The sequence below is a fragment of the Enhydra lutris genome, unplaced genomic scaffold (assembly GCF_002288905.1).
Source record: "Enhydra lutris kenyoni isolate GAN:26980312 unplaced genomic scaffold, ASM228890v2 scaffoldscaffold21, whole genome shotgun sequence".
NCBI classification, from domain to species: domain Eukaryota; kingdom Metazoa; phylum Chordata; class Mammalia; order Carnivora; family Mustelidae; genus Enhydra; species Enhydra lutris.
The window spans coordinates 5,240,431-5,262,460 of NW_019154105.1; the positions used below are offsets into that span (position 1 = coordinate 5,240,431).

Consider the following 22,030-nt stretch of genomic DNA (forward strand, 5'->3'; position numbering starts at 1 on the left):
GGTATTGACTTTTTATTTTATTTTATTTTTCTCTCTATAGCACATACACTCCCCAATGTCCATCACCCAGCCTAGGTATTGACTTTCTGATGGCCTCATAAACTGTCTTTTTAGAAATGAATCTTAATAAGGTTATTATTGCTTATTTATGGAACATAGTTGGGTTTTATATATTTATTGATGTTCATATACTTTGCTGAACACTTGTAAATGCCTTTGGTAAATACATATTCAGCCACTTTGCTAACCTCTTTTTTTTTTTTTTTTTTTTTTTGCTAACCTCTTTTTAATCCTAATGTATTTTTATTTCAGTTTCTACAATTGTATAATTTGTGAATAATGACACTTTTATTACTCTCTAATTCTTGTATATCTTTTATTTCTTTTTCTTGTCTTATTGCACTTGCTAAGATCACCAGTAGTGAAAGTACTTGCTGAGATCACCACTACTGAAAGTAGTGATAATTTGTCTAATTCCAAAATTTATTAGCTTTTATTAATTACAATTAAATGTGAACTTCAGGGGCGCCTGGGTGGCTCAGTGGGTTAAAGCCTCTGCCTTCGGCTCAGGTCATGATCCCAGGGTCCTGGGATCGAGCCCCGTATCAGGCTCTCTGCTCAGCAGGGAGCCTGCTTCCCTTCCTCTCTTTGCCTGCCTCTCTGCCTACCTGTGATCTCTATCAGATAAATAAATAAAAATCTTAAAAAAAAAATGTGAACTTCACCATTATATAAGTTAAGGAAGTTTATCAGATTAATAAGTTTTCTTCTGTTCCTAGTTTGTTAGTTTCTAATTTTTTAATATGGACAAATGTTTAATTTTTCAAATGCTCTTTCTCTGTTAAGATGAAGATATATTTTCTGTTCTTTATCTGTTACTTTGGTAAATGCATTGGTTATTTTCATGTTATACCACCTTTCTATTCTTAAAATAAATTCAAATAGGTTGTAATATAGTTTTTTATATATCCCTTTATGCAGTTTGCTAATATTTTACTTAGGATTTTTCACATGTGAGTTTGAGTGAGAGTGGCTGATATTTTCCTTTTTTCACTATCCTTGTCATGTTTTAATAAAAAGATTATACTGGCATCATAAAATTTATTTTCCGTTATTTGAAAGCATATTTGAGATTTTTTTTTTTTAAACATTTTATTCATTTATCTGACATAGAGCATGTGTGTGCCTGCATGTGTGGGTCCGAAGTGGGGAGGGCCAGAGAGAGAGGGGGAGGAGCAGGCTCCCCACTGAGCAGGGAACCAGATGTAGGACCCGATCTTAGTACCCTGGGATCATGACCTGAGCTGAAGGCAGATGCTTAACTGAATGAGCCACCCAGGTGCCCCAAGGTGTTCTTACTTCTTACACGTCTTATAGAATACATCTGAGTCTGGGGTTTCTTTGAAGGAAATTCTCAATTACTGATTAATTTCTTTAGTAACTATAGTACTGTTCTGATTCTTCATTTCTCTATCAGTTTCTGAAAGTTGTGTTTTTTTGTAATTTGCCCATTTTATCTAAATCTTTACATTTATTGACATAAACTTGTTCAGAATATCTTTTAATGTTTATTTGATATATAGTGATGTCTCTTTCCATTCTAGATATTAGTTATTTATGTTGCCCTTCATGCATAGTCTTGCCCAGGTATTTATTGATATTTTCTTTGGAAAAAAGAACCAATTTTTAACTTTATTGGTGTGCTCTTATTTTTAATATCAGTGATTTTTTATTTTTATTCCTTTGCCTTTCTTTGGGTTTCCTTTGCTGTTCTTTTTCTAACTTCTTAACATCTAAATCATTAACTTTTAGACTTTTTTTTTTCTCAAACTATTTACTTATAAATCTCCTTTTAAACATGGCTTTTAGCTGCATCCTTCAAGTTTTAATTTGTATTATTTTCATTATCCAGTTTATATCTATATCTATATCTATATCTATATAAAGATTTTATTTGAGAGAGTGAGATTAGGGAGAACATGAGCAGGGGGAGAGGTAGATGGAGAGGGAGAGGTGACTTCCCTGCCTAGCAGGGAGCCCAGTGCAGGACTTGGTCTCAGGACCCTGGGATCATGACCTGAACCGAAGACAGACACTTAACTGACTGAGCCGCCCAGGCACACCCAGTTTATATTTTCTAATAGCTCTCATCATTTCTTTTTAGATGAATCATTTAGAAGTATCTTTATTTCTAGGGGAGATTTTTCTTTGTTATTGATTCCTAGCTTAATTTCATTGTGGTCAGAGAGTACTCTAATTGATCAAAATTTTTTAAATGTGTTATTTATTAGCCAGCATATGCTTAATTTTTCTAAATGTTAAGATGCACTGAAATAGAATATGCATTTTGTAGTTATTTGGTATTCTATAAATATTAGTTTAAGTTTGTTTATTGTTTGAATAAGACATATATACTTGGTACTTTGTTTTTATTCATTATTTGTAGACATGTGTTAAAATTTCCCCCTTTGTAGATTTATTTCTTATAGCTCTTGCAGGGATCAAAAGGATTGATTGTTTTATCATTATGTAATCACCTTCTTTGTTCTTAGTATTTCTTTTTAATTACATATAATGAGGGTATATTTTCATGTGTTTCATTTTTCTGGTTATTTGAAGTGTTTTATCAGCTCCTGATGCTATTCTTATTACTTTAATATTAATATGGCTAATGAAAATATGTAGCTATGCAAGTTCTTTCTGGTTAGAATTTGCACTGTATACTCTTTTCTGTTCTTTTATGTTTAAACTTTCTGTTTTCTTATATCCTAGTAATTCCTTCTATCTGTTTGGTTTTATTTTGTTCTTTTTCTTATTTGAAGGAAAAACTTAGTTTGATTTGAAATTCTTCCTTTTTATAAGTGCAAGCATGTATAGTTCTTCCTCTCAGAACTACTTTAGCTGTACCCCACAAATTTGGATATGTTTGTATTTTCATTCTGTTTGATGTATTTTTTTTTTTAATTTTAAAATTTATTTTCAGCATAACAGTATTCATTGTTTTTGCACCACACCCAGTGCTCCATGCAATCCGTGCCCTCTCTAATACCCACCACCTGGATCCCCCAACCTCCCACCCCCCGCCCCTTCAAACCCCTCAGGTTGTTTTTCAGAGTCCATAGTGTATTTTTTAAAAATTTCCTTTGAGACATCCTCTTTCACTCATTTATTATTTAGAAACATGTTGTTTAATTTCTTGTTCTTTCTGTTATACTTGTCTGATTCCAGTTGGAAAACATAATCTGCATTATTTTAGTTCTTTTAAATTTTTTGGGGTTTGCTTTATTGTTGGTGAATGGTTCTATAAACGTAAATTAAATTAGATCATGCTAGTTGGGGGTTCTATTCTATTCTTTATTTTTTCTAATTTTTTATCTAGTGCTGTTATAAATACTGACATTATCCTTATCCATTCAACCGTTGAAGGGCATCTTGGTTCTTTCCACAGTTTGGCAACCATGGCCATTGCTGCTATAAACATTGGGGTACAGATGGCACTTCTTTTCACTACATCTGTATCTTTTGGGGAAATACCCAGTAGTGCAATGGCAGGGTCATAGGGAAGCTCTATTTTTAATTTCTTGAGGAATCTCCACACTGTTCTCCAAAGTGGCTGCACCAACTTGCATTCCCACCAACCGTGGAAGAGGGTTCCCCTTTCTCCACATCCCCTCCAACACATGTTGTTTCCTGTCTTGCTAATTTTGGCCATTCTAACTGGTGTAAGGTGGTATCTCAATGTGGTTTTAATTTGAATCTCCCTGATGGCTAGTGTTTGTGAACATTTTTTCATGTGTCTGATAGCCATTTGTATGTCTTCATTGGAGAAGTGTCTGTTCATATCTTCTGCCCATTTTTTGATATGATTATCTGTTTTGTGTGTGTTGAGTTTGAGGAGTTCTTTATAGATCCTGGATATCAACCTTTTGTCTGTACTGTCATTTGCAAATATCTTCTCCCATTCCGTGGGTTGCCTCTTTGTTTTTTTGACTGTGGTCCATATACACTATGGAGTATGATGCCTCCATCAGAAAGGATGAATACCCAACTTTTGTAGCAACATGGACAGGACTGGAAGAGATTATGCTGAGTGAAATAAGTCAAGCAGAGAAAGTCAATTATCATATGGTTTCACTTATTTGTGGAGCATAACAAATAGCATGGAGGACAAGGGGAGATGGAGAGGAGAAGGGAGTTGGGGGAAATTGGAAGGGGTGGTGAACCATGAGAGACTATGGACTCTGAAAAACAATCTGAGGGTTTTGAAGGGGCGGGGGTGGGAGGTTGGGGGATCCAGGTGGTGGGTATTGGAGAGGGCACGGATTGCATGGAGCACTGGGTGTGGTGCAAAAAATAATGAATACTGTTACGCTGAAAAAATAAAAAATTAAAAAAATAATACTGACATTATAGTGTAGAAATTCCCAACTGTAATTGTAGATTTGTCTGTTTTTCTTTTCAGCCATGTCAGTTTTTGCATTGTGTGTTTTGAAGGTGTATTGTTTGGTGTATACATATTTAGAATTACTACATTCTAATGTGGTTGTTTGAAACTTTTATTATTATGTAATGATCTTCTTCGTTTCTAGTGTTTTCCTTGCTCTTTAAAGTCTGCTTTAGCTGCTGTTAATATAACCACTCTGCTTTTATTTGTTGTTGTTTAATACTGGCATAGTGTATCTTTTTCCATCCTCCTTCAACTTTACTATGTCATTGCATTTGACATGAGTTTCTTGTAGACAATATACAGTTGAGCCATGTATCACGTCTTTATATCTGTCCTGCCAGGATTCTGCTCTTTTAATTTGTATACTTAGATAATTTAATTTACAGTAATTATTGATTGTAGAACTTAAGTCTTCCATTTTCTTAGTTGTTTTCTGTTTGTTTCCTTTGTTTCTCCTTAGTTTATCTTGTCTTGGTTTCCTGGGGTTTACTTAAACATTTTTTAGAATTCTACATTGTTTTATTTATACTGTTTTTGAAACTTAGAGTTCTGATTTGCAATTCTTTTCTTAATGTTGCTCTAAATATCACAATATACATATTTAGCATAGTCTCCTGATAATGATGTTTTATCAATTAAAGTGCATTATTGTTGCCTTACTTCCATTTATGTGCCTTTACACTCCCCACTTTTTATTAAAATGTAATTGTCTCTAATCTTTACCTACACAGAGTATCACACAGATGTTATAACTTGTGCTTTAACCATTAGATACATTTTAAGAGGCTTGGAGAGGATAATCCATTGTGTTTAGCCCTAATTTTACTCATTGCTTGTTCTTTCCTTTCTGATGTTCCAGTTCTTCTGTTATCATTTCCTTTCTGTTTAGAGAGCTTCCTTTAGCCACTTTTTAAGGACGGGTCTGCTAGCAACAAAGTTTCATGGTTTTGTTTTTTTTTTATAACATTTTTATTTCCACTTGATTTCTTAAAAAAATTTTTTTTTAAAGATTTTTATTTATTTATTTGATAGAAAGAGACAGTGAGGGAGGGACCACAAGCAGGGGGAGTGGGAGAGGGAGAAGCAGGCTTCCCAGCAGAGCAGGGAGCCCAATGTGGGGCTTGATCCTAGGACCCTGGGATCATGACCCGAGCCAAAGGTAGATGCTTAATGACTGAGCCACCCAGGCACCCTCTTTAAAATTTTTTTTTTCTTTTTTTCAAGATTTTATTTATTTATTTGACAGAGAGAGAGAGATCTCAAGTAGGCAGAGAGGCAGGCAGAGAAAGAGGGGGAAGCAGCCTCCCTGCCGAGCAGAGAGCCTGATGCGGGGCTCTATCCCAGGACCCTGAGACCATGACCTGAGCCGAAGGCAGAGGCTTAACCCACTGAGCCACCCAGGCGCCCCTAAAAAAGTCTATTTTAAAATAAAGTCTTTTTTAAAGACTTTATTTGAGAGAGAGAAAGTGAGCACAAGCAGGGGGAGGGGGAGAGGAAGAGGGAGGAGCAGGCTCCCTGATGAGCAGAGACTGGATCCCTGGATTCAGAGATCATGACTTGAGCCAAAGGCAGACACCTAACCGATGGAGCCACCCAGGTGCCCCAGTTTCCCCTTGATTTCTGAAGGGAAGTTTTTCAGGATACAGAATTTGTGGGTTGACAGTTCTTTCTTTCAGCACTTGAAAATGTGCCACTTCCTCTGACTGCCATGGTTTCAGAGAAGAAACCCATTGTTTCCTGATAGTTAATGTGTCTTTTCTCTTTGATGTTCATGAGGTTTTTTTTGGTTTTGTTTTTTTTTCTGTTGTTTTTGTTTTGGATTTCAGCAGTTTATGATGTCTCTTCATGTGGATTTCTTTCCATTTATTCTACTTGAAGTTTGTTCACCTTCTTGAGTTTGTAGGTTTATGTCATTTACCAAATTTGAGACATTTTAGCCATTATCTCAAAATACATTTTAAACCCACGTTCTTTCTTCTCTCCTTCTGGACTCTGATGATATGAGTCATAGAACTTTTGTTACAGTTCCACAGGTCTCTCAAGCTCTGTTCATTCTCTCCCCACCCCCCCCCCCCGTTTTGTTTCCTTTTTTTTTTTTATATTGAATTCTTATATTTTTTCTTTTTTTTTTTTTTTTTTTTTTTTTTTTGGTTGTCTTTATTTTTGTGCCCTCCCAGTGAGTTTTGTTATTTTGATTATTGTATTTTTTAGTTGAGTAATTTCACTTTGGATCTTTTCAAAAAGTAGAACTGCTTCTTTGGGCTTTCTATTTTTTCACCTGCTTCAAGAGAATTTGTAATAACTCCTGGAAGCAGCTTTATGATGGCTGCTCTAAAATCTCTGTCATTAACATCTGAATCTTCTCTGTGTTGGTCTCTGTTATAGTCTTTTCTCATTTAATTTGTGATAATTCCTGGTCTTTGGTTTGACAAGTGATTTTCACTTGTCTCCTGGATATTTTGAATGTTATGTTTGGAGACTCTTGATAAAATCATATCTCAATTTTAGCAGGCAGTTGCCCAGTTTGGGTTTAGCATGTGGGTTCTGTTGGCTCTTCTAGGCTTAGCTGGCACCCTAACGTGGGCAAACCAGGCTTATTGCTGCTGGTCACTGAGGTGGGATGGGTTGGCTCTCTTGGGCTTTGTTAGAGAGACTGCCATTAGCATGTTGGATTACCACTGCCACTAACTGTGAATTTCCCACCTAATACTTGCTGTACTTCTCTTTGGCTTCACTGGCCGGAGAGATCAGGATTTTCTTGCTGTCCCTCTCCCTGCCCCCAGTCTATTTGGCACGGCTCCAGGGCTGGTGGCAGGGCTATGGAGCACCTGGTGGGGCTTGTGTGGGAGATAAAAATGGGAGGATTACTGTTTCATCACATTTTAGGTATGATCCCGAGAGACCTGTTACTGTGTTAACTGCTGTCTCTTCTGTTCATGAGAATAGACTTCTGTACTGATCCAAATTCTAGTACCGTTTCTAGGACCGTATATATCTATTAAACAGTCTTTATTTGATGGTTTGTCCTAAACTGATGTTGCAGTTTCATCTTACATAAATTTTAAAGTATACATCATACATGAATATATTATTCTCCTTGTAAAAGTTCCTGTTAAGACTAAAATTTTATTTGACCACTACCTTTAATTCCATGTACCATCCATGGTAAGTAAACATGCTTTTAAGTTGGATGTGTGTTCTTGTAGATATTTTTATAGACATTTACATATAAAAATTGTACCAGTAGTAATGTTATGAGATTACTTTTCATGCATGTTTTTAAAATGTTTTCAAATAAAACATACTCTATTTTATCATTATATATGTATTTAAAGATTTATTTGAGAGAGTGCATGCATAAGCAGGGGTAGGGGCAGAGAGAGGGAGGGAGAGAGAGAGAGAGAGAATATCTCAAGCAGACTCCCCACTGAGTGTGGAGCCCAATGCAGGGCTTAATTCCAGGACCCTGAGATCATGACCTGAGCTGAAATTAAGAGTCATCTGCTTAACTGACTGAACTACCTAGGTGCCTCATCATTATATATTTTCTAGTTGTTTCTGCTCAGTATTACTTGTATAGCTTTCCACTTTAGCAGACATGTGTTTATCCTTTAAAACTATAGCATAGACCTCTGTAAAATGGATATTAGTCGTTTACCCTTGATTTTGCTGTTATAAACAATAGTGCAATGAGTATCTATTTGAATGCTTCCTTAGCTGTTAGGGCTGATCCCAGGAAATAGAATAGTTGAGTCATAGGGACAAGGATGTTTAGATTTTTAAAAGATGGTCCAGCTTATTCTCTGAGATAGCTCCCGGTTTATAGTTATACCAGCTATATATGCAAGTATTCATATCTTACCACCATCATCAATTCCGCATATATTAAAATTTTGGGGACAATCTGGATTAAAAACATGCTCTCTCATCTTTTTATTTTTCCTGGTTACTGATGCGATCCAGTGTTTCTTATAGGATTTTCGCTGTTTGGATATTGTTGGTGAATACTATGCATTTTACTTATACTGATATATTATGATGTATTAATTAAAATATGTTAGTAAAGTTTTGGGAAGCACCAGAATGTCCGCATCATCTTACTTATTTTATTTTGAGGATTTTTTGATTTCTGAATTTTTAACCATTTACTGATAAGGAACCCAACGGCTAGGAAGTTCCTTTTTTACACTTCATTGTATTTATATATTGGGCTTTCCATTTTTTAGATAGTTGGTATAATTGTGGCATGGCACTCCTGGCAGGCATAATTTTTTCCAGGATTCAATATGTTGATTCAGCTGGATGGTTTGTTTGTCATCTTATGATAACCTTCATTCCTTTCCTGGCAAGATATGGACTATGCAAAATGATGTTCATTCCACGTTGTGAAAAGTACGGATGCTAAAACATGCATCCCTTAGATCGGCTTTTGGAACACCAAAATCATTAGTAAAGTGAAACTTATAAAGATCATAAATACTCTGGTCAAAATTTCTGTGGCTGGATAAAGATAAGAGTGTTTTGTTTTAAAGGAATACATTTCTCAGCCACTATATTCCCTGGGAAAATCTGCAAACTTGAATTTAATTGTCCTGTAATTGTCAGTGTTCTTAAAAGGAAAAAGTAAAAGTGTAGTTAAATCTTAGTGACTTTTCTCTCATATGATAGTTGGGTAGCTTTTAGTTCAATGGTATTGATAACCATATCTGAGTAATTAATGTTTAACCAGTGCTTTCTTTTTTTCTGTATAATGTAGTTCTAATCTCTTGTTTTGCATGGATGTTATAAAATAAAATTTAAAATTAGGAAATAAAAGCCCCATTATAAAATTCATTAATTTTTATTATGCATTCACATGTGTTTTTTCCTATTTATTTATTTATTTATTGACATTGTTATTTGATTTTTAAAAAATTAATGTAATATTCGGTTCAGGGGTACAGGTCTGTGATTCATCAGTCTTACACAATGCAAAGCACTCACCACAGCACATACCCTCCCCAGTGTCCATCACCAAACCAACCAATCCCTCCCACCCTGGTCCACTCCAACAACCCTCAGTTTGTTTTGTCTCCCTCTCTGGTTTCATTTTGTTTCATTTTTCCCTCCCTTCCCCTATGATCCTCTGCTTTGTTTATCAAATTCCTTATATCAGTGAGATCATATAATAATTGTCTTTCTCTGATTGACTTATTTTGCTTAGCAAAATACCCTCTACTTCCATGCATAATATCCTCTACTTCCATCCATATCATTCCAAATGGCAAGATTATGGGTTTTTTGATGTATACATACAATGAAATGTATATATATATATATATATATATGTATGTGTGTGTGTACACACACACACACACACTCACACTACATCTTCTTTATCCATTCATCTGTTGATGGACATCTGGGCTCTTTCCATAGTTTGACTATTGTGGACATTGCTGCTATAAACATTTGGGTGCACGTGCCCCTTTGGATCACTACATTTGTATCTTTGGGGTAAATATCCAGGAGTGCAATTGCTGGGTTGTAGGGTAGCTCTGTTTTCAACTTTTTGAGGAACCTTCTACTGTTTTTCAGAGTGGCTGCACCAGCTTGCATTCCCATCAACAGTGTAGGAGGGTTCCCCTTTCTTCACATCCTTGCCAACACCTGTTGTTTACTGACTGGTTACTTTTTAGCCATTCTGACTGGTGTGAGGTGGTATCTCACCATGGTTTTGATTTGTATTTCCTTGATGGCAAGTGATGTTGAGCACTTTTTCATGTGTCTGTTGGTCTTTTTGCAGAGATGTCTGTTCATGTCTTCTGCCCATTTCTTGATTGGATTATTTGTTTTTTGGGTGTTGAGTTTGATAAGTTCCTTATAGATTTTAGATACTAGCCCTTTATCTAATATGTCATTTGCAAATATCTTCTCCCATTCTGTCAGTTGTCTTTTGGTTATGTTGACTGTTTCCTTTGCTGTGCAAAAGTTTTTTAGATAGATGAAGTCCCAGTAGTTCGTTTTTGCCCTTGCTTCCCTTGCTTTTGGCGATGTTTCTAGGAAGAAGTTGCTGCAGCTGAAGTCAAAGACATTGCTGCCTGTGTTCTGCTTAAGGATTTTTGATGGATTCCTGTCTCACATTTAGGTCTTTCATCCATCTTGCGTCTATTTTTGTTTGTGGTGTAAGGAAATGGTCCAGTTTCATTCTTCTGCCTGTGGTTGTCCAATTTTCCCAACACCATTTGTTGAAGAGACTGTCTTTTGTCCATTGGACATTCTTTCCTGCTTTGTCGAAGATTGGTTGACCATAGAGCTTAGTTAGTTGACCATAAGGCTCTCTATTCTATTCCATTGATCTATGTGTCTGTTTTTAGCCAGTACCATACCATCCTGATGATGACAGCTTTATAATAGAGCTTAAAGTCCTGAATTGTAATGCCAACAACTTTGGTTTTCTTTTTGAACATTCCTCTGGATTTTCATGGTCTTTTCTGGTTCCACATAAATTTTAGGCTTATTTGTTTCATTTCCTTGAAAAAAGTTGATGCTATTTTGTTGGGGAATGCGTTAAAGGTGTAGATTGCTCCAGGTAGCGTAGACATTTTCACAATATTTGTTCTTCCAGTCCATGAGCATGGGCCATTTTTCCATTTCTTTGTGTCTTCCTCAATTTCTTTCTTGAGTATTCTATAGTTTTCTGAGTACAGATTCTTTGTGTCTTTGGTTAAATTTATTCCTAGGTATCTAATGGTTCTGGGTGTAAGTAAATGGGATTGACTCCTTAATTTCTCTTTCTTCTGTCTTGTTGTTGGTATATACAAATGCAACTGATTTCTGTGCATTGGCTTTATATCCTGACACTTTACTGAATTCCTGTATGAGTTCTAGCAGTTTTGGGGTAGAGTCCTTGAGGTTTCCCACATAAAGTATCATCTGCAAAGAATGAGAATTTAACTACTTTGCTGATTTGGATGCCTTTTATTTCTTTTTGTTGTCTGATTCCTGAGGCTAAGAGTTCTAGTACTATGTTGAATAGCAGTGGTGACAGTGGACATCCCTGCTGTGTTTCTGACCTTAGGGGAAAAGCTCTCAGTTTTTCCCCATTGAGAATGATATTTGCTGTGGGTTTTTCATAGATGGCTTTTATGATATGGGTCATATTATGATATGATATCCCTACACTGTGAAGAGTCTTAATTAAAAGAGGATGCTGTACTTTGTCAAATGCTTTTGCCGCATCTATTGAGAATATCCTATGGTGTTTTTTTTTTTTTTTTTGTCTCTTTTAGTGGGCATCTCCTTTGCCTGATGCTTTATTTTTTTTTAATCATTTTTTTAATTTATTTTCAGCATAACAGTATTCATTGTTTTTGTACCACACCCAGTGCTCCATGCAGTCCGTGCCCTCTCTAATACCCACCACCTGGTTCCCCCAACCTCCCACCCCCCCACCTCTTCAAACCCTTCAGATTGTTTTTCAGAGTCCATAGTCTCTCATTGTTCACCTCCCCTTCCAATTTCCCCAAACTGCCTTCTCCTAAATCCCCATGTCCTCCATGCTATTTATTATGCTCCACAAATAAGTGAAACCATATGATAATTGACTCTCTCTGCTTGACTTATTTCACTCAGCATAATCTCTTCCAGTCCCATCCATGTTGCTACAAAAGTTGGGTATTCGTCCTTTCTGATGGAGGCATAATACTCCATAGTGTATATGGACCACATCTTCCTTATCCATTCGTCCGTTGAAGGGCATCTTGGTTCTTTCCACAGTTTGGCAACCGTGGCCATTGCTGCTATAAACATTGGGGTACAGATGGCTCTTCTCTTCACTACACCTGTATCTTTGGGGTAAATACCCAGTAGTGCAATTGCAGGGTCATAGGGAAGCTCTATTTTTAATTTCTTGAGGAATCTCCACACTGTTCTCCAAAGAGGCTGCACCAACTTGCATTCCCACCAACTCCCCTTTCTCCACATCCTCTCCAACACATGTTGTTTCCTGTCTTGCTAATTTTGGCCATTCTAACTGGTGTAAGGTGGTATCTCAATGTGGTTTTAATTTGAATCTCCCTGATGGCTAGTGATGATGAACATTTTTTCATGTGTCTGATAGCCATTTGTATGTCTTCATTGGAGAAGTGTCTGTTCATATCTTCTGCCCATTTTTTGATATGATTATCTGTTTTGTGTGTGTTGAGTTTGAGGAGTTCTTTATAGATCCTGGATATCAATCTTTTGTACTGTCATTTGCAAATATCTTCTGGTTCTTGTTCTTTCTTTTATTAATGTATCACATTGATTAATTAGTGGATGTTGAATCAGCCTTGTAGCTCAGGAATAAATCCCACTTGGTCTTGGTGAGTAATCCTTTTAATGTACTGTTGGATCCTATTGGCTAGTATTTTGGTGAGAATTTTTGCATCCATGTTCATCAGGGATATTGGTCTGTAATTCTCCTTTTTGATGGGCTCTTTGGTTTTGGGATCAAGGTAATTCTGGCCTCATAAAATGAGTTGGGAAGTTTTCCTTCCATTTCTATTTCTTGGAACAGTCTCAGGAGAATAGGTATTAATTCTTTTTTAAATGTTTGGTAGAATTCCCCTGAGAAGACACCTGACCCCGGGCTATTGTTTCTTGGGAGATTTTTGATGACTACTTCAATCTCCTTACTGGTTATGGGTCTGTTCAGGTTTTCTATTTCCTCCTGTTTCAGTTGTGGTAGCTTATATGTCTCTAGGAATGCATCCATTTCTTCCAGATTGTCAAATTTGCTGGGGTAGAGTTGCTCATAATATGTTCTTATAATTGTTTGTATTTCTTTGGTGTTGGTTGTGATCTCTTCTCTTTCATTAATGATTTTGTTAATTTGGGTCCATTCTCTTTTCTTTTTGATAAGTCTGGCTAGGGTTTACCGATCTTATTCTTTCAAAGAGCCAACTCCTAGTTTCGTTGATCTGTTCTATTCTTCTTTTGGTGTCTATATCATTGATTTGTGCTCTGATCTTTATTATTTCTCTTCTCCTGTTGGGTTTAGGCTTTATTTGAAGTTCTTTCTGAAGCTCCTTTAAGTGAAGGGTTAGGTTGTATATTTGAGACATTTTTTTTAAGTGAAGGGTTGGGTTGTATATTTGGAAAAGGCTTGTAGTGCTGTATTCTTTCGTCTTATGACTGCCTTTGTTGCATCCAAAGGGTTTGAACAGTTTTGTTTTCATTTTCATTTGTTTCTTTGAATTTTTAAAATTCTTCTTAAATTTCCTGGTTGACCCATTCATTCTTTGTAGGATGCTCTTTAGCCTCCATGTATTTGAGTTCTTTCCAACTTTCCTCTTGTGATTGAATTTTACTTTCAAAGCACTGTGGTCTGAAAATATGCAGGAAATGATCCCAGTCTTTTGGTACCGGTTGAAACCTGATTTGTGACCCAGTATGTGATGTATTCTGGAGAATGTCTCATGTGCACCAGAGAAGAATGGGTATTCTGTTGCTTTGGGATGGAATGTTCTAAATATATCTGTGATGTCCATCTGGTCCAGTGTGTCATTTAAAGCCTTTTTTTTCCTTGTTGGTCTTTTGCTTAGATAATCCGTCCGTATCAGTGATGGGGCTGTTAAAGTCCCCTGATATTACTGTATTATTGTTGATGTGTTTCTTTGATTTTGTAGATTAATTGGTTTATATAATTGGCTGATCCCATGTTAGGGGCATAGATATTTACAATTGTTAGATCTTCCTGTTGAACAGATCCTTTAAGTATAATATAGTGTCTTTTTGCATCTCTTATTATAGCGTTTGGTTTAAAATCTAATTTGTCTGATATAAGCATTTCTACCCCAGCCTTCTTTTGATGTGCATTAGCATGGTAAATTGTTTTCCACCTCCTCACTTTAAATTTGGGGGTGTCTTTGGGTCTAAAATGAGTTTCTTACAGACCGCCTATTAATGGGTCTTGCTTTTTTTCGTCCATTCTGATGCCTCGTGTCTTTTGATTAGCTCATTTACATTCAATGTAACTACTGAAAGATATGAATTTGGTGTCATTGTATTGCCTGTAAGGTGACTGTTACTGCATATTGTCTGTTCATTTCTGGTTTATGTAATTTTACTCTCTCTTAGCTCAGAGGACCCTTTTCAGTATTTCCTGTAGGGCTAGTTTGGTGTTTGCAAATTCTTTTTTTTTAAGATTTTATTTATTTATTTGACAGACAGAGATCACAAGTAGGCAGAGAGGCAGGCAGAGAGAGAGAGGAGGAAGCACGGTCCCCGCAGAGCAGAGAGCCCGATGTGGGGCTCAATCCCAGGACCCTGGGATCAAGACCTGAGCCAAAGGCAGAGGCTTTAACCCGTTGAGCCACCCAGGCGCCCCTGGTGTTTGCAAATTCTTTTAGCTTTGTTTGTCCTGGAAGCATTTTATCTCTCCTTCTATTTTCAATGACAGCCTAGCTGGATATAGTATTCTTGTTTAGTGCTTGCCAGTCCTTTCTGGCCTGCCAGGTCTCTGAATAGGTCTGCTGCCATTCTAATATTTCCACTGTTGTATGTTACAGACCTCTTGTCCCGAGATGCTTTCATGATTTTCTCTTTGTCACTGAGACTTGTAAGTTTTACTATTAGGTGATGGGTGTGGTCCCATTTTTATTGATTTTGAGGGGTGTTCTCTGTGCCTCCTGGATTTTGATGCCTGTTTCCTTCCCCAAATTAGGGAAGTTCTCTGCTATAATTTGCTCCAATATACCGTCTGCCCCTCTCTTTCTTTCTTCTTCGTCTGGGATCCCAATTATTCTAATACTGTTTTTGTCTTATGGTATCACTAATCTCTTGAATTCTCCCCTTGTGGTCCAGTAGTTTGTCTCTTTCTCAGCTTCTTTTTTCTCCTGCATTTGGTCTTCTTTATCACCAATTCTCTCTTCAGCCTCATTTATTCTAAATGTTAGAGCCTTGATTTTTCATTGTACCTCATTAATAGCCTTTTTAATTTTGACTTAGATTTTAGATTTTTTATTTCTGTGGAGAGGGATTCTCTAGTGTCTTGTATGTCTTTTTCAGGCCTAGCTAGTATCTTTATAATCATCATTCTGAACTCTAGTTGTGACATTTTACTATTGTCCACATTGATTATATCCCTGGCAGTTTGTACTGCCTTTTGTTCTTTTTTTTTTTTTTTTTGAGGTGAGGTTTTCCAATTTTTGTCATTTTGTCTAGAGAAGAGTATATGAATGAAAGAACATAATATTCTAAAAGGGTAACAATGTCCCAGAACAATATACACTAGCCAGTTCAGAAGAGACCCGAAATTGGTGGGAAAAGAAAGAGGAAATAAAAAAGAATATTTTTTTGAATTTTTCTTCTTTCCCATTTTAATGAACATCTTATCCGATCAATTCCTTTTTTAAAAATATTTTTAAAATTTTCATCTTTATAGTCATATTCTATCCCTTCATTGAAATTTAACCTATTTTTTTGTATAAGTTTTTCTTTCTTTAAAATTTTGGGATACGTTTTTTTCTTATAGCCTGATGGCTAGTGAATAGAACAGAGTGACATACTAGGTCTTTGGTGTGTTTTGGTCTCTTAGAAGAAAGTGCCTATGAAAATTTTAAAGAAGGAAAAACTTACATATATATAAAAATAAGGGTAAATACGATGAAGGGATGAAATATGAATGTAAAGATGAAAATAAAAAAGATTTTAAAAAGGAATTGAGAAGTTGGTTGATAGAAGAAAAAAAAGAATGTGATCAGGTGGGAGACTAGAATAAAGCCTTATACTAGATTGGGTTATATTTTGGTCTGTTAGAAGAAAATGTATCCCAATATTTAAAAAAAAGAAAAACAGATAAACACAAAACATAGCTTAAATACAATGAAAGGATAGAATATGATTGTGAGGATGAAAATTAAAAAAATATTTTAAAAAAGGGATTAATAAGATGGTTAAAATAAGAAAGAGGAAATAGTAAAAAATAACAGAAAAAAAAAAAAAAAACTTTGTAAGGCTGAAGAATCATGGGAGAAAAGCCATGAATTCTATGTGCTGTATTCTGCTAACGCTGGAGTTCTGCAGTTCTCATTGATTGGCAAACTTGGTCTTGGCTGGATATTCTTGCTGATCTTCTGGAGAAGGGGACCTGTTGCAGTGAGTCTCAAATGTCTTTGTCCAAGGCGAATCTCCTCTTGCCAGAGTCCAGGCTGAATAATCTGCTTGGGTGTGCTCATGGTAGCTTTTGTTGACTGAAAATAGAAGCACATTTTGTACAGCTTTGGAGGACGGGAATGAAGATGCCAGCCTCCCAACCTCTGGCCCAGGAGGAGTTGAGAATTCAAGGCCCACTCCTCAGTGAGCCCTCAGAGAAAAGCAGTCAATCACTCCTGTCTCCCTGGTCTCTGGCAGCACTCCCTGCCAACCTGGCCTGTGACAGAGCCTTTCTGTCTCTGGCACACAACTCCATTTGCCGTCTCTAGACCCAGGTGATTCCTGCAGTGCCCGCCCATGTTGCTCCTTCCAGGAGTACAAGGGGAGTCTCCCTGCATTTGCTGCTTGTAGGGTCCCTGCTTGAAGAGTAGTGGCCTGATTGGAGCGTGGATCATGACTTACGGCAGCCCTGAGATGACAGCCCACTCCTCAGCTCCGTCTTTGAGCAGGCTTCCCCACTCCAAGACCTGGGAGCTATGCCACACTCAGGCCTCCCCTGTCTTTCTGTAACTCTGATGGTCCTGAGACCACACTGTCCCAGTGAGGATTCCACCCCCACTTAGCCACTGGAGCGATGTCCCTCAGTGGAGCAGACTTCTAAGTTATGATTTTGTGCTCTGCTGCTCTATCACTTGCCATGAGCCAGCTGATGAGGCTCCTTCCCACACAATCTGTCTTCCCATATATCATCGTTATATGCACGTCCTACCTTCCAGAAGGTGGTTGGTCTTCCGTTCTTAGACTTGCTGCTATTCTTTTCTTTGATCTCCTGTTGAGTTTGTAGGTGTTCAGAATGGTTTGATAAATATATCTGAATTCCTGGGACCAGATGAAATTTAGTCTCCTACTCTACCATCTTATTCCTCCTCTCTTTTTTTCTATTTTAACAGTATTTGAGTATTTCAGTTCATTAGTATTTTGGAACCTCACATAGCTTTGATTTCTCAGCAGGGAAATTATACTATTTACATTTGCAATTAAGACATAAGAGCTTACTTAAGATTGTGGGTTTTCTTTCTTTCTTTCTTTCTTTTTTTTTTTTTTTTTTAAAGATTTTTACTTTAGTCAGTGTGTATGAGCAGGGGCGGAGGGCAGAGTGAGAGGGAGAGAATCCCAAGCAGACTCCTTGCTGAGAGTAGAGCCAAGGCTGGGCTCATCCCAAGACCTGGAGCTGAAATCAAGAGTCAGATGCTTGGGCGCCTGGGTGGCTCAGTTGGTTAAGCGACTGCCTTCCGCTCAGGTCATGATCCTGGTCCTGGGGTCGAGTCCTGCATCAGGCTCCCTGTTCAGCAGGGATTCTGCTTCTCCCTCTGATCCTCTCCCCTCTCATGCTCTCTCTCTCTCTCTCTCTCTCTCAAGTAAATAAATAAAATCTTTAAAAAAAAAAAAAAAAAGAGTAGGTGCTTAATTGACTGAGCTACCCAGGTGCCCTGATCTTAAGGTTTTAAAAAGGTACTTCTCATAAATACTGTGTAAGTGGAACTGCGAATAATGAGTTTCCTAATGTTCTTTTCATATATTTATTATGTGCTTTTTGCTTAGGTCTGCTCAAACTTCCTTTGGCTGCTAAATCTTCTTTGTATTTCAATATTAGATTTTTAAGTCAGTTGTAGGCCACTATAGCTGAAGAGAAAACAGAAATTGATTTGACATTATAAAGTAAATGATACTTTGTAGAAGTATCATTGTAGATTGTAGAAGCACATGAAAATAACTTATGTTTAAGAAAGATTTTTCTCCCCCCCCCAACCCCTCAGTTCATCCAGAGCAGCTTCCTCCGAGGCCATGGATTACATTAAAAGAACGAGACCAAATTCTGCCATCAGGTAAATAGTTTTTCATATTTTTCTTGACTTTTTTTGTTTTTTTGTTTTTTTCAGAAATACTGGAAATGAAATGCCATTTGGGCTTTGTGATACAAATATAACAAGCCTTCATTTTATGTCCACAAGGTAGATGAGCTTCAGAAAGTACGGATAGGTAGATTTGAAATTATAAAACCCACATTAAGGCCAAGTGTAGGAATCTCCTTTATCTTTCACAATGATGTAGCTCTTGGTTTTACAATTATTCCTGTAAATGAAGCCTTACAAATAAGAAAATAAATGAAGCCTTCCAAGTGGCCTCTTCATTCAGGGTATTGGGTGAGTTAAATAGTTAAATAGAAAAAATGAAAAATAACTCTTTTCTGAAAATTTTAAACCACTTGGGTACTTTATCTTTCTTCAGTGGTTAGAGTGGTAACACTTTTGAAAGATTAATTTAGACTGAGTCTGTATTTGCTATATTGGAAACAAAATATGGTACCAGGCCAGTGGTGTAGAAATGGTAGAGCATGAGCAAGTAAGCAATTTAAGGATATAGTTTAGCATTTCTAGAACTGCAGTAATGTAAGAAATATAAACCTTTTATCTCTTTGTGGAGACTAATAATGATTTGACATCACTTATAGTGCTTCTTACTGCTTATTAGACATTTTAGTATTGGGAGTTCTGCTTTAAGTTATGAATTAGTATTGTTCCAGATGCTTTCTTTTTAATCTCAAGAGAAAGTTTTCATTATATCTAATTTCATTTTAAAATTAACAATGAAAATTTTACTGTTTTAATACCCAGGTTGGATCAGTCACTGAATACCGACACATTAGTAATTTTTAAAGGGTAAATCATAGAACTTATTATGTACTTCTAAAGCCCTTCTGTTTGTGTGCTTTTTTAAAGTAAGAGGATTCAGAAAAAAATATTTGCTTTGAAATTGGGAAATGTAGGAAATATAACATCTTCATGGTTCTTTTGTGTTTTAATAACACTGATAGATAACAGCATAAGCAGTACATTTCTATGTCTTCCAGGGGCAGTAATTTTAACACTTCCACACTCTTAGAGTCACAGGATGAGCCTGTTCTAGGAGGCACTGTGTCGTTGGTCCATTGCAAGAACACTTGTATTAACAGGATGCACATTGATGGTCTGAGTAAAAGGAATACCTGAGGTTTTCTGCAGAGTCTTAACTTGGTGGATTTATTTTGTTTAGACTTCCCTAATGCATAATTAATTGTTCCCTTTATGATTTTAAAAACTCTGTTTTCTGATTCTTCAAAGTAATCCTTTCTTGAGTACTAGTGAACATAATCTTGAAGAAAAGCTTTCCTAATACTGTATACGTACATTTTCATTAAGAAAAAGAACAACAGAAACATGATCTCATCAGTTGTTGAATTCTCCAAGTAATGTGTTCTTGGGTTTTTTTTTTTACTGAGAAACAAGTATGGATTTTCCTTGGGATGTATTGCACTTTCCTCAGTAGAATCTGAGTGCTAAATAAAGGGGCTTTTACTTCTGGTGAGTAGGGAGATGTGTATAATACTTAGGATTTATTTTGTAAGAATCAGTACCATATAGTGAAAAAGCTAACAGTGTACGAAATGGCCTCCAGTTTGATCCCTAGGGGACTATTGAACTGAGTTTCTCTTAATACTTTCCCCATTATCTGAATCTAACCAACTCCAGTCCAGTATTATTACTTCATTATTTGGATTCCTCACCTTTTATTCAAGTATGTGATTCACAGCCATTGCTGTGCACTATAATCATTTGGGATGCTTTAAAAAAAATATGTATATCTAGACCCTAAATATACTAACTTACTTAGTCTTGAGCAGGGCCCTGGGAATGAGCACTTTGAAAAAACACTGTACAGAGTGATTCTAATGGGCATCCTGGATAGAGAATTACTGATAAAAATCAGGGCTTTTAAAATTAATGTCCATATAAATAACCTGGAGATTTTGTTAGCTTGCAGGTTCTGACTTAGTAGGTCTTTGTGGTACCAAAGAGTCTGTATTTTTGAGTTCCTAGGTGATAACGGATGGTTTGGGTCTTCAGAGCACATTTTTTGGTAGCAAGGCTATAAACTGTGTTCTCCTGTTAGTTTGTTCACTGTCCTTCTATAGTTCAGGGGCATTTTAAAATGAGAATTCAGTTTCAATAATGAATATATGATTTGGCAGAAAGAATTCTCTTACAACTAAACTTTGTTAGTCAGCGTTCTGGCTCAGAGTGATAAGAGCAGTAAGAGGCTCCCCAAAGTATTAAGTAATGGGTATTTTGTTAGTAAAAATGAAGTTAGAGTCTTTTAATGAACAAAACTAAATTCACTTTTGTTCCAGTTAAATAAAGCTTTGCTCAAAAAATTATGTGCAAAATATTAGCATCCTGACTTAGAATTTGAATTTTTATTAAATTTCCTAAAAATCTAAAATGTGAACTATAAGTCTAATTCTAGTGAAAGAACTTTGATGTGACGGACTTCAGTGAAGTCTTAGTAGATAAAGTTGAACAGAATTTTGCCGAAGGCATTTCACAGTGATGACATTTGGGACGGGTTTGTGTGCCATCTGTGCTTGTGCAGGTATACATCTGATAACTTCTCTTTGAATTCTTGCCTAATTCTCTCCCTTTTGTCTTTTGTTTCCCTCCCGTTTCTTAGCATCATTCACGGTTATGTGTTACAACGTGTTGTGTGACAAGTACGCCACGCGGCAGCTCTACGGCTACTGCCCGTCCTGGGCGTTGAACTGGGAGTACAGGAAGAAGGGGATCATGGAAGAAATTGTTAACTGTGATGCAGATATCATCAGTCTTCAGGTAACACTGCAGACATTACTGGTCTGAGGGCACCTGGCTGGCTCAGTTGGGGGAGTAGCAGCTCTTGATTTCGGGGCTGTGAGTTTGAGATCCACATTGGGTGTAGAGATTACTTTAAAAATAAAGTCTTAAAAAAAATTTTTAAAAAGGAAATTCAATTGTCTGAAACTGAAGGATGAACTTAGTAGATCTTACTTCCGGGAGAGAGTCTGTGCTCAAAACAACTCAAAAGGACTTGTTTTCTCTCCTCCTAAAAAGGGCAAATTTAGTAAGCAGATAAGGCATTTCCACAGTTGAACTGTTCTGCTAAGTACAGCCACCTGTACTCATTTGCTATTAAGTGAAAATAATCTCACCCATTTTTCGTTTCTCATCCATTTCACAGTCCATCTTATGAACAGACCACTGGTACTGTTGAAAGAGAAAACGGCAGAAGGCTGTGTCATTTAAGAATGTGAATTTAACTTATAATGGAGTCTTTAAAAAATATTATTTGTCCGCTGTTCCTTAATGATAAACATTGTAAACACTTACAAATATTGTGCTATAAATCATGCAGTTTTGCATTATTTTAAAAACTGTCTCTGAAATGGACTTTTCTGTTTTATAGCACTTTATTATAATGAGTTTAACTGAAGAAACATCTTTCTGTTGAAATACGTGTTTTAGCACTTCAACACTCAACTAATAAATAGCCAAGATTTCTAGGTAGTATTTAATAACTTTTTTCTTAGCAACTTTCAAAGCATATTACATGTTT

The 22,030-nt window shown here is 36.5% G+C and overlaps 1 protein-coding gene across 1 annotated transcript in view; it reads left to right on the forward strand.

Annotated features, from left to right (window-relative positions):
- LOC111149014 (CCR4-NOT transcription complex subunit 6 like) overlaps positions 1-22,030 on the forward strand; it is a 119,044-nt gene that overhangs the window by 65,254 nt on the left and 31,760 nt on the right. The window contains exons 6-7 of the mRNA XM_022505892.1: positions 18,382-18,450; positions 21,113-21,270. Coding sequence (XP_022361600.1) covers positions 18,382-18,450; positions 21,113-21,270 — 227 coding nt within the window. The remainder of the gene's footprint in view (positions 1-18,381; positions 18,451-21,112; positions 21,271-22,030) is intronic.